This window comes from Pleurodeles waltl, chromosome 5 (assembly GCF_031143425.1).
Source record: "Pleurodeles waltl isolate 20211129_DDA chromosome 5, aPleWal1.hap1.20221129, whole genome shotgun sequence".
NCBI lineage: Eukaryota > Metazoa > Chordata > Amphibia > Caudata > Salamandridae > Pleurodeles > Pleurodeles waltl.
The window spans coordinates 626,078,907-626,091,592 of record NC_090444.1 but is presented as its reverse complement, the minus strand read 5'-3'; the positions used below and the strand labels follow the sequence as shown (position 1 = coordinate 626,091,592).

The window sequence follows — 12,686 nt, the reverse complement described above, 5'->3', positions numbered from 1 at the left end:
TGTAGGGATGGATTCCTCTATCCCTCATGCCTTCACCAGGCAGACCTGGGCTTCCCAAAATGGAGCACAGGGTCCTCCATATAATGTACCATTGCAGGCACATTTACTCAGTGTACATTCACAGCAGTTGCTGTTCAGCATTAATGTCCCTATGCATTGTACCCTTGCATGTACACATGCATTCAGCACACAAACTCAGTTGGTGTTCACTGTTTAGCACAGAAGCTTTTCTGTTTTCAACCAGAGTGCACTATTTTAAAACACACACACTCACCATGTGCGCTACATAACACTGCCCCCTTACTATATTGTACTTTGTGCGAGCACACATACACTCAGCACATGCATTCATTGTGCCCGTACTGCACAGCACTACATCTGTCATGTAAGGTGTTCCTCACTGGCATACACTTAGTATATGTACCAATTTCACATACACTACATAGTACTGCACCATCACTGTACTGTACACTTCCCAGGCATACATACAACCACGCACAGTCATTTTGCAAACACTATTCAGCACTCCACATCTACCTGATGTTGGACAAAAGATGAGTTAAGCACACAGCAGAACTTTTAAAAAAGTGAGTGAGCCTATAGGCCTCACTCCAGTGACACATGGTAAAAAAAAAAAGTCCTGCTCATTGCTACTGATCACTACACTGTATGCCACCACCACCTTGCCTGTGCTGTTTAACTCCTGTTTAACTATGAGGACAGCGCTTTGGGTGCCCCTCCCGGTCCATTAAGACTGCAGTCCGTGAGACAGGCCTATGTCATGAAGCACACGCATGATCCTTGTTCGTCTATGACAAAGAAGTTAGCATTAGGTTTTGAGACAACAATACAGTTAGGGCAGGGTTACATGTCTTTACCATGCAGAGGATGTTTCTGTCCCAACAGTTGTTCTACTTAAGAAAGAAGCCCAATGCAGTCACTGATTGCGTAACAATAACATTGAAATGCATACATTCAAAACTGACCCGTGTTTTCTTTTTGGATTGTTTGACAGTGGCATAAGACTGGACTGGCTATTCTCTTCTGCATATTACAGTTTCTGGCAATGACATGGTAAGGATTTTTTTGGTTACTTGTTCAGAAAATAGGTCATCTTCATATTTATCTTTAATTCTTTCTGGAAACCTATCTACGACCATTAGCAGCGAATCAGCTTTTATTGAAGTGTCAGTGTTAGTATTATTCTACACTTGCATAGCAACCTTTTCCAAAGTGAAAGTTATCTAATGAGCATAGCATATTCATTATTACTTTTTTATGCTGGTATACTGCAGCCAAAAGGTGAAATAAGTTCTTGATTTTTAGAAATAATAATTGTGTTATAGTTCTGTTTGTATAACAATACTTGCCCCTAACGAAGCACTAGGCAAGAGCTGTGCACTTATCATCTTTTTTGTTGTTTCGCCTATGCATGAACTTCAAGCGAAAAAGAGTGACTGATGGGACTCTTAACCATAAGAGAGACAGCAAACGACAACCTACATTTGATATTGCAATCTGGAAATTATAGTACAGATCTGTTCAGAAGCGAACATTGGTAATTCTTGCAAGTATTGGGCAAATGTATCACACTTCAAAGCTAGTAGGTTTGGCATAGTGACAGCAGGGCATTACTTTACAACTCTCCCTTGTCGATACATTAATGAGGACACAGACATTTGGTGTATCTTTCCCATTGAACTGGTTTATGCTGACATTCACAGCAACTAGTAGTGGCCAAGAAGGTTGATTATGGGTTGGCTACCAGCCTTTTGGCTTTGGCCTATTTTATTTTATCATGATTTTTATTAAACTTTATTTGGGAGGTGGGGGGGGGACTGTCTTGCCTGCCCCAATATATAAAACCTTGCCAAAAATAGCGCACATTGCCAGTGGTGTTACTGGGACCTGTAGAAACCACTTTGTGTGAATGTGGTATTTGTGAAACAGTAAAAAAGCTTTGACGCATAGTAAAGTCAGCCAGTGTTTGAATTGGGATGACCCATTGTCCCATACTGTATGCTGGGTTGGGTAGAAGAAAAAAGTGACTGATATCAACAAGCCAGAGGAAGAAAACCATCAGCTGAAAGCGCTTGTAACTAAGTATATTAGTTTTCTATTAAAATCAAAAGATCGTGACTAACATCAGACCTAAAAAGGTATACAAAAAGAAAGTACATTCTCTTGCTGTTATTCTATGGCTTTACATATTGAGACATATGTGGTATTCATCTAGTATTCACCAACCATGAGTGACAAATAGCATACACACATTTCACTTTGTCATAGTTTATGAAGCAAAAAATCAGTCTACATTCAAAAGCTTTGTGTGAAAAAGTTTAAACCTTTTTATTGAACATTTTCATTACATAAGTAACAGTACAATCAAAAGGTGAGTGACAGTTTTGTCAATGTAGCTTTCTAGTGAGCCAAATATCACAAGGTGAAATGTTCTAGCACTTTAGGCATCTGCTATATGTGATAAATTGCTGAGTGTTCTTACCAATACCACAGAACATAAACAGTGGTGGTGGCAGGTGAGCAACATAGGTAGGAGAACATATTGAAGGCTTAGGGGATCTGGATGGGTCAAGCGGTAAAGTGGTGGTGGTGGTGGTGGGTGAGCAACATAGGTTGGAGAACGTATTGAAGGCTTAGGGTATATAGATGTCTTAAGGGGGGGAAGGCCAGTTTTGGGGGAGGGTTAGTTTGTGGTCTTTGGTAGGGTATGTGTTGCAATAAAGGTTTGTGGGGACAGTTATAGTCCTAGGGGTTGGAACAGTGGGTTGGGACTTAAAATTTCGGAGGGGTTCTTCCAAGTGTATGGTTGTTGAGCTTCCAAAAGGGAAGCATGAAGCTCTTGCTCTAGAGCAGGAGGTCGTCATGTACAATACTTCATACCTCACGTTTGATATTTTCAGGCTATAAATGACAGATGTTCCTATTACCCAATTATTGTCTTCAGTTTGGCTCAGAAGTATGGAAGTTGGTATCTGTCTTGTCGACCTTCAGATCACTGCTTTTGTCAGTTATGATAGTTCTGCTCATTGGCCCATTCTACCAGTCCTGGAGATTCCGAATGAGAGAACCTTTGCTAAAATTCAAATTTGTATTAACGCTTTTGACCTTACAGCCTTTTGTTAAAAAAATAAAATTCAAACTTGGGTCCGTGATTAAAGGGAGATGGGAGATCAGCGTGAGAAAGAAAGTTAAAACAGGAAAATGGGATAGAAGATGGAGACTGGATATGTGTGTAGCAGTCTTCAATGCTGACCAAAACCTTTATGCCTAGTAAGCCTTAGGCTCTGAAACTGGTGCACGAACAATAACACTTAGATTAATCGAAGCCACTGCTGCTAGTACTCACCGTTTCTGTTCAATCCAGACATGTGCAAAAGTGCCACACATTATCCAGCCATTTGCTCAAACAAAGATAAAGCTTACCTTTCTAGAGGCTATCTCCTCTTAGATTATGGTTTTTCCTATTCCAAGAAACAAGCGAGACTATTTCTGTGCTGCATCCATATTACATCATATTCACGGCACAGTGGATTTGAATCCATTACCTTGCTACCAAATGAAAGAACATCAGGCTTATGTTTAGAATAATTATAGGTTATTCCCCAGGACAATGAGAATGAAGAAGAGGACTATTTTGTCATTGGTCCCCTCAGTTTTGAAGAGAGTTTCAATCACTCAATCAATCATTGGATTTGTAAAGGGTGGCTTATCACCCCAGGGGGTATCCCGGTGTTGTCACTGTGCGTCAGAGCTGCTCCTCAAAGAGCCATGTCTTGAGCTTTTTCCTGAAGTAGAGGAGGGTGGGCAATGTGCGAAGGTGAGGGAAGTCATTCCAGGTCTTGGCAGTGTTGCAGGAGAAGGAGCGCCCTCCGCTGCGTCGGACTCTAAGGACATGTACGAGGGTGGGAGTTGTTGAACAGAACTCCCTGGTTGGCTGGTGGAAGGAGAGTCTGGTTGATTAGCTTGGGTCCGATGTTGTGGAGGGCTTTGTATGAGGTGGTGAGAGCCTTGAATTTGCACCTCTTGTGCACAGGTAGCCACTGTACACCTCTGAGGTGGGGGGTGATGTGGGTCCTTCTAGGGAGGTCTAGGACGATTCTCACTGCTGCATTCTGGAGGTGATAGAGAAGCTGGTTGGGGAGTCAGACTAGAGGGTGTTCCCATAATCTAGTCTGCTGGTGATGATGGCATGGATTACTGTCTTTCTGGTTTCGATGGGGATCCATTTGAAGATCTCTTCTAGCATGTGGAGATTGTGGAAGCTGGAGGAGGCCACTGCGTTCAGCTGCTGGTGAGTTTTAAGTTGATGATGCCGAGATTGTGGGTGTGGTAGGTCAGGGGTTGTCCAAGCGTGGAGGGCCATCAGGAGTTGTCCCGAGGGGAGGGGTTGCTTCCGGAGATTACCACCTCCATCTTGTTCGTGTTCAGTTTCAAGCAGTTGAATTTCATTCATTCGGCGACGTGTGTCATGGCATTACTGAAGTTGTCTCTGGAGGTGGCTTGGTCTTCGGAAAGGGAGAGTACAAGTTGGGTGTTGTCGGCATAAGAGATGATGTTGAGTCCATGGGACTGAACAATCTCGGCCAGCGGTTCACGTAGACATTGAAAAGGGGTGGGCTGAGAAAGGGCCCCTAGGGGACACCGCATAGGTTGCTTTTAGGTTCTGAGTTGAAGGGTGGGAGGCAGACCCTCCGAGTGTGGTCTGTGATGAAGCTATGTATCCATTTGAGGGCTCTGCTTTTGATCCCAATGTAGTGAAGTCCGAAGGTGAGGGGGAAGTGGGAAATAGTGAAAGGCGTTGGGGAGGTGTTGGAGGATCTGAGCCGTGTTCTCTCTGTGGTCGAGGAGGGACCTGATGCCATCTGTTGCGGCGATAAGGGCAGTCTCGGTGCCGTGGTTGAAGTGGAAACCACATTTGGAGGAGTCAAGTAGGTTTTGTCTTTTCAGGTATTCGGAGAGTTGTTCCTGGTGGTTTTTCCCAGGACCTTGGCTGGGGAGAGGAGCAGAGAGATGGGGTAGTAATTTTTGAGTTCGCTGTGGTCGGCGGAAGGTGTTTTCAGGAGCCGCTTGACCCTTCCTTGTTTCCATGCTTCAGGGATGATGGCAGTCCTGATGGAGGTGTTGAAGATGGGAGAGAGGATGTTTTGATTTTCCTCTGGCCCAGGCTGAAGATGTAATGTGGGCATGGATCATTGGGTGAGCCGGAGTGGGTTGAAGTCAATGAGGGCGGCAGTTTCCTGGATGGATAGTGGCTCCTAGTCTGTGATGATGTGGGTTGGAGGTCCTAAGAAAGGTTCAGTAGGTGGTCGATGCTGGTGCATTGGGGGTGAAGATTTCTGTAGATGGCTGTGGTATTGTCATGGAAGTAGTAGTCTAGTGAGTCACAGAGGGTCTGGGTGGGTTGGATTGTGTTTTCGGTAACTGCTGGGCAGGTGAACTCTTTGACGATCCTGAAGAGTCGTTTCGGGCAGTTGGTGCTCTCCCTGATGTGACTGAGTAAGGTGACCCTTTTTGCTTCTCTGAAGCAGAGATGATATTTGTTCAGTGCATTTTTTAAGGTGGTGCGGTCTGCGGGGGTTCCTGCTACTACGCCACTGCCTTTCAAGCCTTTTGCAATATCTTGTGTGTGTAGTGGGCTTGCTGGATCTTCTGGAGACAGAGTTTCATGCGGGCGACTTTGTTGGCACCATTGAGCATCCATTCGGAATGACTGCCGGCATCTTGTTCGAAGTAGCCGGAGAGGATGGGTTTTGCTAGACCGGAGTGCGGTGGTCCATTGGATCTCTGTGACTTTTTTCCTCATCTGCCGAGAGGGGGAGGTGGGGTGCTGCAACTGCAATGAAGTAGGTCCTTTGGTGGGCGGGGTGCAGTGGGAGGAGGGCAGTGCGGGCAATGTGAGGAAAAAAGGGGGAGAGCAGTGGGGGTAGGGGGCACAGGGGCACATGCCAAAAAATTGTGCCACAGGCTAGAAAAGAGTGGCTCAGCAAAGGAACAGAAAAATGCCCATCAGCACTCTGCACATGCTCAGCAGAGTGAGAAGAGGCAGACAGAGGCACCAGGCAGTGAGGTGGAGCAGGCACAGGACCTGCTCAGTGGGGGTCAGGCTGCGACCACCATTATATATGACCTGGGGTGGGAGGGATGCAGTTGGAGGAGAGCAGTGCGGAGAACGTGGGGAAAAAATGACGGGACGGTAGGAAGCACAGGGGCACAGGCCAGAAAAGAGTGGCTCAGCAAAGGAGCAGCAAAATGCCCAGCAGCACCCTGCACCTACTCAGCAGAGTGGACAGAGGCACCAGGCAGCTGGGGGAGCTAGTACAGGACCAGTACTTGCAATATCGAAATCTGTAACAAAAATCTGCACAGTGATTTTTAAGGGTCTTCTCAAAAGGCGAATGGTCATGCCATACACACTGAGAGAAAGTTAAAATCAGCCCCATATGATCGGAATTTCATCAGGGGCCATACCCGACCGGTGGTTCAGACAGCACACAAATGTGCTTTTATGCCAAGGTATGGATGGCATACCACCTTCAGACAAAAAACAAGAAGCTCAACACTGCGGGAAGTGGGTAGCATATTGGTACAGCTATGCAGTCATAGTACCAGTACTCCAACTCTGCTGGCTAACTACGAAAGATATGATTGGGACTGCCGCATTTACCTGGACTCCACCACAAGCAGTCCCAGGGCATAACCCTAAAGGGCAATATAACCACAGATGATAGCATCTGCGGCAAAAGAGATGCATCCCACCAGGTCAATACTAGTATCCTCATTCAATGCACTTTTAGTTTGGCATATTGGGATTTTGCCTGGAGATCTAACAGCATCTGTTCATAATACCATTTGGTGGAGATAATATATTTAGTTCACAGGTGGATGCCGTGCTTGAAAAAAATAAAGAAGAACACTGAAACAGTGAAGGCTAAGTACACACGTAACCAGCAACCAAAATCAGATTTTCATGTTGGTCTAACAAGACGTTTGCCAAGCAGTGTAACAGCCAGTGTGCATTTGTCGTACTACCCTCAGCTGTACTTCCCAGTGCAAACGCTGCAACAGTTGAAACAAAAATAATACACCCAAAGGCCCTTTTGTGGTAATGTTCGCTCTAGGTCTAGAGGTGCCCAAGGAAGAAGTGCTCCTGGCACCAAAGAGTGACTTTCCATGCATGCCCCCAAACACGTAAAACTAGTTGGGGGAAGACTGAAGTATTTCCTTCTGTAATGGGAGGCAATAACCTCAGATAAGTGGGTACATTCCACCACAGCCTGAGGATATTTCATATATTTCCACCCAGGCACCAGTTATCACAAGACCAACCAAGTCTTCCACTGCAGTGGGGGGGTGCTGGTGGCTCTACTCAATCAATCAGCGACATTTATATAGAGCAACTTATCACCCATGGGGTCTCAAGGCGCTAAGGAGCAGTAGAGAATGTACTTGTAGAATGCCAAGAACAGTGACCTATAACCCCTTGCACTTCCATGTTCCCAAATGGACATAGCTCTTCAACACCTCAATTGCTACATTACTACTATTAATTTCAAAATAACCATGTTCCAGGAGGACTTTCGACTGCAGTAGTTAGACTGCATGACATCCCTCAACGTAAAAGAAGCCTGCATCAACATTCCAATGCATCAGGACCCCTCTAATGGTTACCTGATGTCTAGCTGTGGTGACAGTCCATTTATGTTGTTGTCAAATATATGTGTGTATCTGTAGCTTAACAATTGGCTAATGAAGGAACTGATCACTCCTAATATCTTACAACACGCGCAAAACGGTTTGCTTATCCATCAATTGGGCTTCACTATAAATGTCAAAATGTCCCACTTGTATCCTGAACATATGTAGACGTTTGGTTTGATAACGATCAAGGCATACTCAACACACACACAAGCAATTTGTTGTGTTTCAGTGATAACTTCACCTTTACCAAATGTTTCACCCTCTGACAATGAGGATGATAATGAAACTGTTAGGAAAGATTCTCTCATGCATTTAGTCCCCATAGCTGGATTGCACATGTGCCTATTGCAGGAGTGTCTAGCCAGTCAGTGGTTGCAGGTGCCTGGGCAGGTTAAGAGTCTAGTGTTTATAGAAACCAGAGTTTAGCCCAAACTGCAATTATGGAACATGCCAAACCTTTTACTCCATAGATTACTTCTCACAGCCACAGATGACGGTGCATCCCTCACAAGTTGGGTAGTATTTACAACAAACATAAGATTTGAGGTCAATGTTGCCATTAAGAACACCTGCACCACATTATACAGCTACCACTCACAGTCCAAGCTGCACAACAAGGTGGTTTTAATTCAAAAGGATAAAATGACCATCACGTATTACTTATGAACATATGAAAACGAGTGCACACATTTTCTACCTCTCCCCAGGATAGCCCAAACTATTTGATACTTGCAGCTACAGCATTACGTATGCTTATTGGAAAGCATCTATATAAGGAGTGCACAGTGTCTTTGCTGGTATCCTAAGCAAACACCACCAGGAGATCAATTTTCAGAATCTCAATAAGCACTTCCTATATTGGGAGATTCTACCAGAGATCTATTCACCACTCATGTAAATGGCAAAGCTTCGCCCATGGATAAATTGGTCTGGGAGATTTTCATACGCTTTTCCTTTCTCCCAGTGATCCTTTATTTTATCATTAGGCCTGTGCCATTTAATCTTGTTGCTCCAACTTGGGCATGTCAGTCGTGGTATTCACTGTGTTTGAAAATGTACATTCAAACGTTTCAAAAACTTTCCTTACATATAGATCTGGTCAGTCTGCATCCAGGCCGGCTTCACCATCCTGGCCCCAAGGCTGTCTAGCCATTTGGCACCTGGGGCTACGGAGTTTGGAGATTATCAACTTCCAGAAGAATGTTTACAAGTCTTAAATTAATCTAGCTAGATACCTACTACTAGAGATGCCACACAGCTAAACATGAACATTTTGTTTCCTATAGTAATACCCTAAACGTCGGTCCTCTAATGGTTATCGTTAAGCATATCACTTGCCTGAGGGTCTCTGCTTTTAAATGTCCATATAGACATGTAACTGCCTTCACCGTCCCGGCTGCCTGCAGGACATCTAAACAGCACACATGAGTTCGTGGTTCCGCATCACCGATTCCCCAGTGCCTGCTTATGATTGCCAGTGCTGCTCAGTGGTTCAGGAATTGACCTCCCAGAAGATTAAATTTCACTCTAAACATCTCGAAGGGGGTTAGAATCCCATCCTGGAACAGGTCACCCAATTTAGTTACAGCTGTTGCAGTCCATGTCCCCAGGCCATGCCAGTTCCGTCCCTCTTTTAGTAATGGCAAGACTAAAAGAGGGAGTTCTGGGGAATATGGCCGTTGAATATCTGATTTTTTTCATAGCTGCTCTCCAGCATTTTTGCATGGTTGTAAAGGACTGCAGGCTCGGTCCAGCGGGTGTCAACTCTCATGACCAAACCAAGCAGTGCCCTGTATGTGGGTGTAAATAGTTTATGTGCCCCTCTTGCTGTCGCCTATGCAACAACCCTCTGGCAAGCCATTGCAGCTGTGCTGCCAAACAGTACAACTCAAAGTCCAGAGCTGCTAGTCCTCCCTGCCGCACCGGACGTCGAAGCCCATGCCACTCGCCGTCACCCCTCACCCCATATAAATGCCGAACTGAGGTTAGTTCTTTGAAATAGGATTGGGGCACCCACAGCGGGAGTGTTATGAAGAGGTACAATAACCGTGGTAGTGCAATCGTTTTCAGGAGGGCAATTCTGCCCGTCACTGATATGGGCAGTATCTGTCAGAGGGTAATAGATGCCTTCAGGTTGCGAATGCCTAGCCTGTAGTTACCCTCAAATGTGTCCTGGACAGATCGGTACACCCTGACCCCTAGTTATGGCGAGCAGCGGGGTTCCACATTCAAATCCAGATCCCTGGGCAAGGTAACTGGGGTCTAATTTTCCTCAATAAGGAACAATTTTGTTTTGGACCAATTCACTAAGTCCTGAGACTGCTGCAAAGCGGTTCAACAGTAATTGCACCCTCTGCAGATCGCGTCCCGTATCTCGCAAAAATAATAACAGATCATCAGCGTACAATGCGATGCACTGTACGTCTTCCCCCGCTAGAAGTCCCTCAAAGTGAGCTCCGGTCGGGTCTAATGCCGCCAGGGGCTCCATGGCGATGGCAGATAGTAAGGGGGATAAGGAGCATACCTGCCTGGTACCCTGCTCCACCCCAAAGTCCTCTGATATAGTCTGCCACGTCTTCACTCTGGCTGTGGGGTTAGTATATAGGAACTTCGTCCAAGCCACAAACTTCTGTCCAAGTCCCTTACGGGTCCTGACAGCATAGAAGTATGCCCACTCAAGGCTATTGAATCCCTTTTCAGTATCTACAGATAGTATAGTAGCACTGGTCCGGTCATTGGAGGTATCACCCACTATGGCCATAAGATGTCTGATATTAGGCGCTGTGCTGTGTTTGGAAATGAACCCAGATTGGTTGGGGGAATTAGCTTGGGCATAAAGGGGAGAAGTCGGGAGGCTAGAATTCCACTCAGGATCTTATAATCTACATTCACCATGGATAGCGGCGTATATGCTCCTACTTCTGATGCCTCTTTCCCAGCTTTGAGCAACAGGACAATTACTAATTCTCTACTGCTCGGTGGCAGGTGACCTAGTCCATATCCCTCGTTGAACACTATACTAGTGCTATAAAATTAGATCAGTAGGCCATCCGACCCTGGAACTTTATCTCAGACCATTCTTTTAATGTCCCCTAGTACTTCGGGCACAGTTATGTCCTCCCCCAGAGTTAGTGCCTGGTCGTGGCTCAAGTGTGGGGTTGTGATGTCTTGCAGAAAACTAATTCGCTGAGTGGGGTCAACTAAGGGTCTACTACTATACAAGGTGCGGTAAAAGGCAGAGAAGTAGGCTTTTATTTCGTCTTGTGCTTCCAGCGGGGTCCCGATGTTCTAGTTTATTTGCACTATTGAAGAGCTCCTCCATGCTGGGTTCGCAGGCCAAGCCAACAGCCTTCTTGCCCGGTCCCCTTCGTTATGTTGTCATGCAATATAAGCTTTATAGTCAAACGAGCATAGCCGTTCTGTGTTTTCTTCTACTTGCGCCCTGACCTCCTGCAGTCATAGTTCAAGGTCTGGGTGGCCTGATCAAACTAATTCGAAAGAGCGCAGTTGAACTTCCGCATCTTTGATGTCCTTTAGCAAGGTGGAGCGGACCCCAGGCCTCTCCGAAATACAATGCCCTCTAGTCACCACCTTGAACGTTTCCCACACTGTTTGAGAGTTTTAGGCCGTGCCTTCGTTTTCAGCAAAATAAAAAAATCTGTTGTTATGTCTTTTCCCGAAAGGGGGAATCGTCCATCATCACTGGGTTCAGCCGCCAGCTCGGGATTGGGCAAGTGGCTTTCCCCAGGATAATCTAAGCAACACTGGATTATGGTCCAATAGTGTGCGAGCGAGGTACTCAACACCTGTTACTTTGATGTGAATTTCTGGGGTGCAAAGAAAGAAATGTAGGCGGACATGCAGCTCATGGATGCTTGAGAAAAAGGAGAAGTCCCTTTCTAGGGGAAGTAGGCACCAGCTGTCCAGAAGCCCCCAGTGTTCCTACCACTCTAGTAATGCCCTTGTTACACTGCGCGGAGGTGAGTCCAGCAAGGGAGGTTGAGAGCGATCCATCTCGGTGTCAAGGATGCAATTAAAATCGCCCCCCAAAATTACCCCGCTCATTAATACGCGTGGCAAGCGTGCTGTCAATTGATAGAAGAAGAGTGTGTGGTGTATACTGGAGCTGTAAATATTAATCAGGGAGATGTCCTGCCCATCTAGCCTACCCATCACTGCAACATACCTCCCCTCAGGGTCCACCTCTGCGTGCACCAGGTAAAAAGTCAGACTCGCCCTGATCCAAATCAGAACTCCCCGCGCATAAGACGAGAACTTAGTGTATTATAGCTGTCCTCGCCATCGTTTCTGTAAGGCCTTGCCCTCTTTGGCAGTCATGTGCGTTTCTTGCAGGAAGGTAATGTCCACTCCCCGTCTCTGTAGGTATGCGAAGACCTTATATCGCTTAGCCAGTGTATGTATGCCCATGACATTCCAGGAGATTATCATATAGTTTTTGTGTACACCATGAGGGGCGAGTCATTTGAATTGGGAAGTGCACACTGTCCTCCGCAGGCCGCAGGAGCTTACACATAGCCCCACCCCTCTGCCCAACATACGTAGTCAACCGATTCCACACCAGCGGTAAATCCCAACAAACCCTAACTAAATCTAAGCAGGTGTAACAATCCAACTCCCACTCCCCAGGACAGGAAGAAACAGTCCCCCCATCCAAATAATAGAGGAAACGACAGTTCAATCACAGTATAAAACTTTACAAGGGTTATCCAGGCAGCAGCCGACCTCCAGGAAATCCAACCCCCACCTGGCTTCAAACATTTCTTACGTAAAACATCTTGTAGCCCTCCATCCTGGGGACTCATATGAGACAGTAGAAAAAGTCATGCTTAGCCCGCAGGGCAGGGCCCATTGATTGTACGGCTCCCCCAGCTGGCCACATAGGACAGTTTTCAAAGGCAATATATTTCAAATAAGATCAGACCATCAGCTGAGCAGGGGGTGGGGGG

At 46.0% G+C, this 12,686-nt stretch overlaps 1 protein-coding gene across 1 annotated transcript in view; it reads left to right on the top strand.

The window, feature by feature from the left end:
* The window catches only part of SFT2D1 (SFT2 domain containing 1), a 246,834-nt gene that overhangs the window by 206,572 nt on the left and 27,576 nt on the right, over positions 1 to 12,686 (top strand). Inside the window, exon 6 of the mRNA XM_069234485.1 lies at positions 1,016 to 1,074. Within this exon, the coding sequence (XP_069090586.1) occupies positions 1,016 to 1,074 (59 nt within the window). The remainder of the gene's footprint in view (positions 1 to 1,015; positions 1,075 to 12,686) is intronic.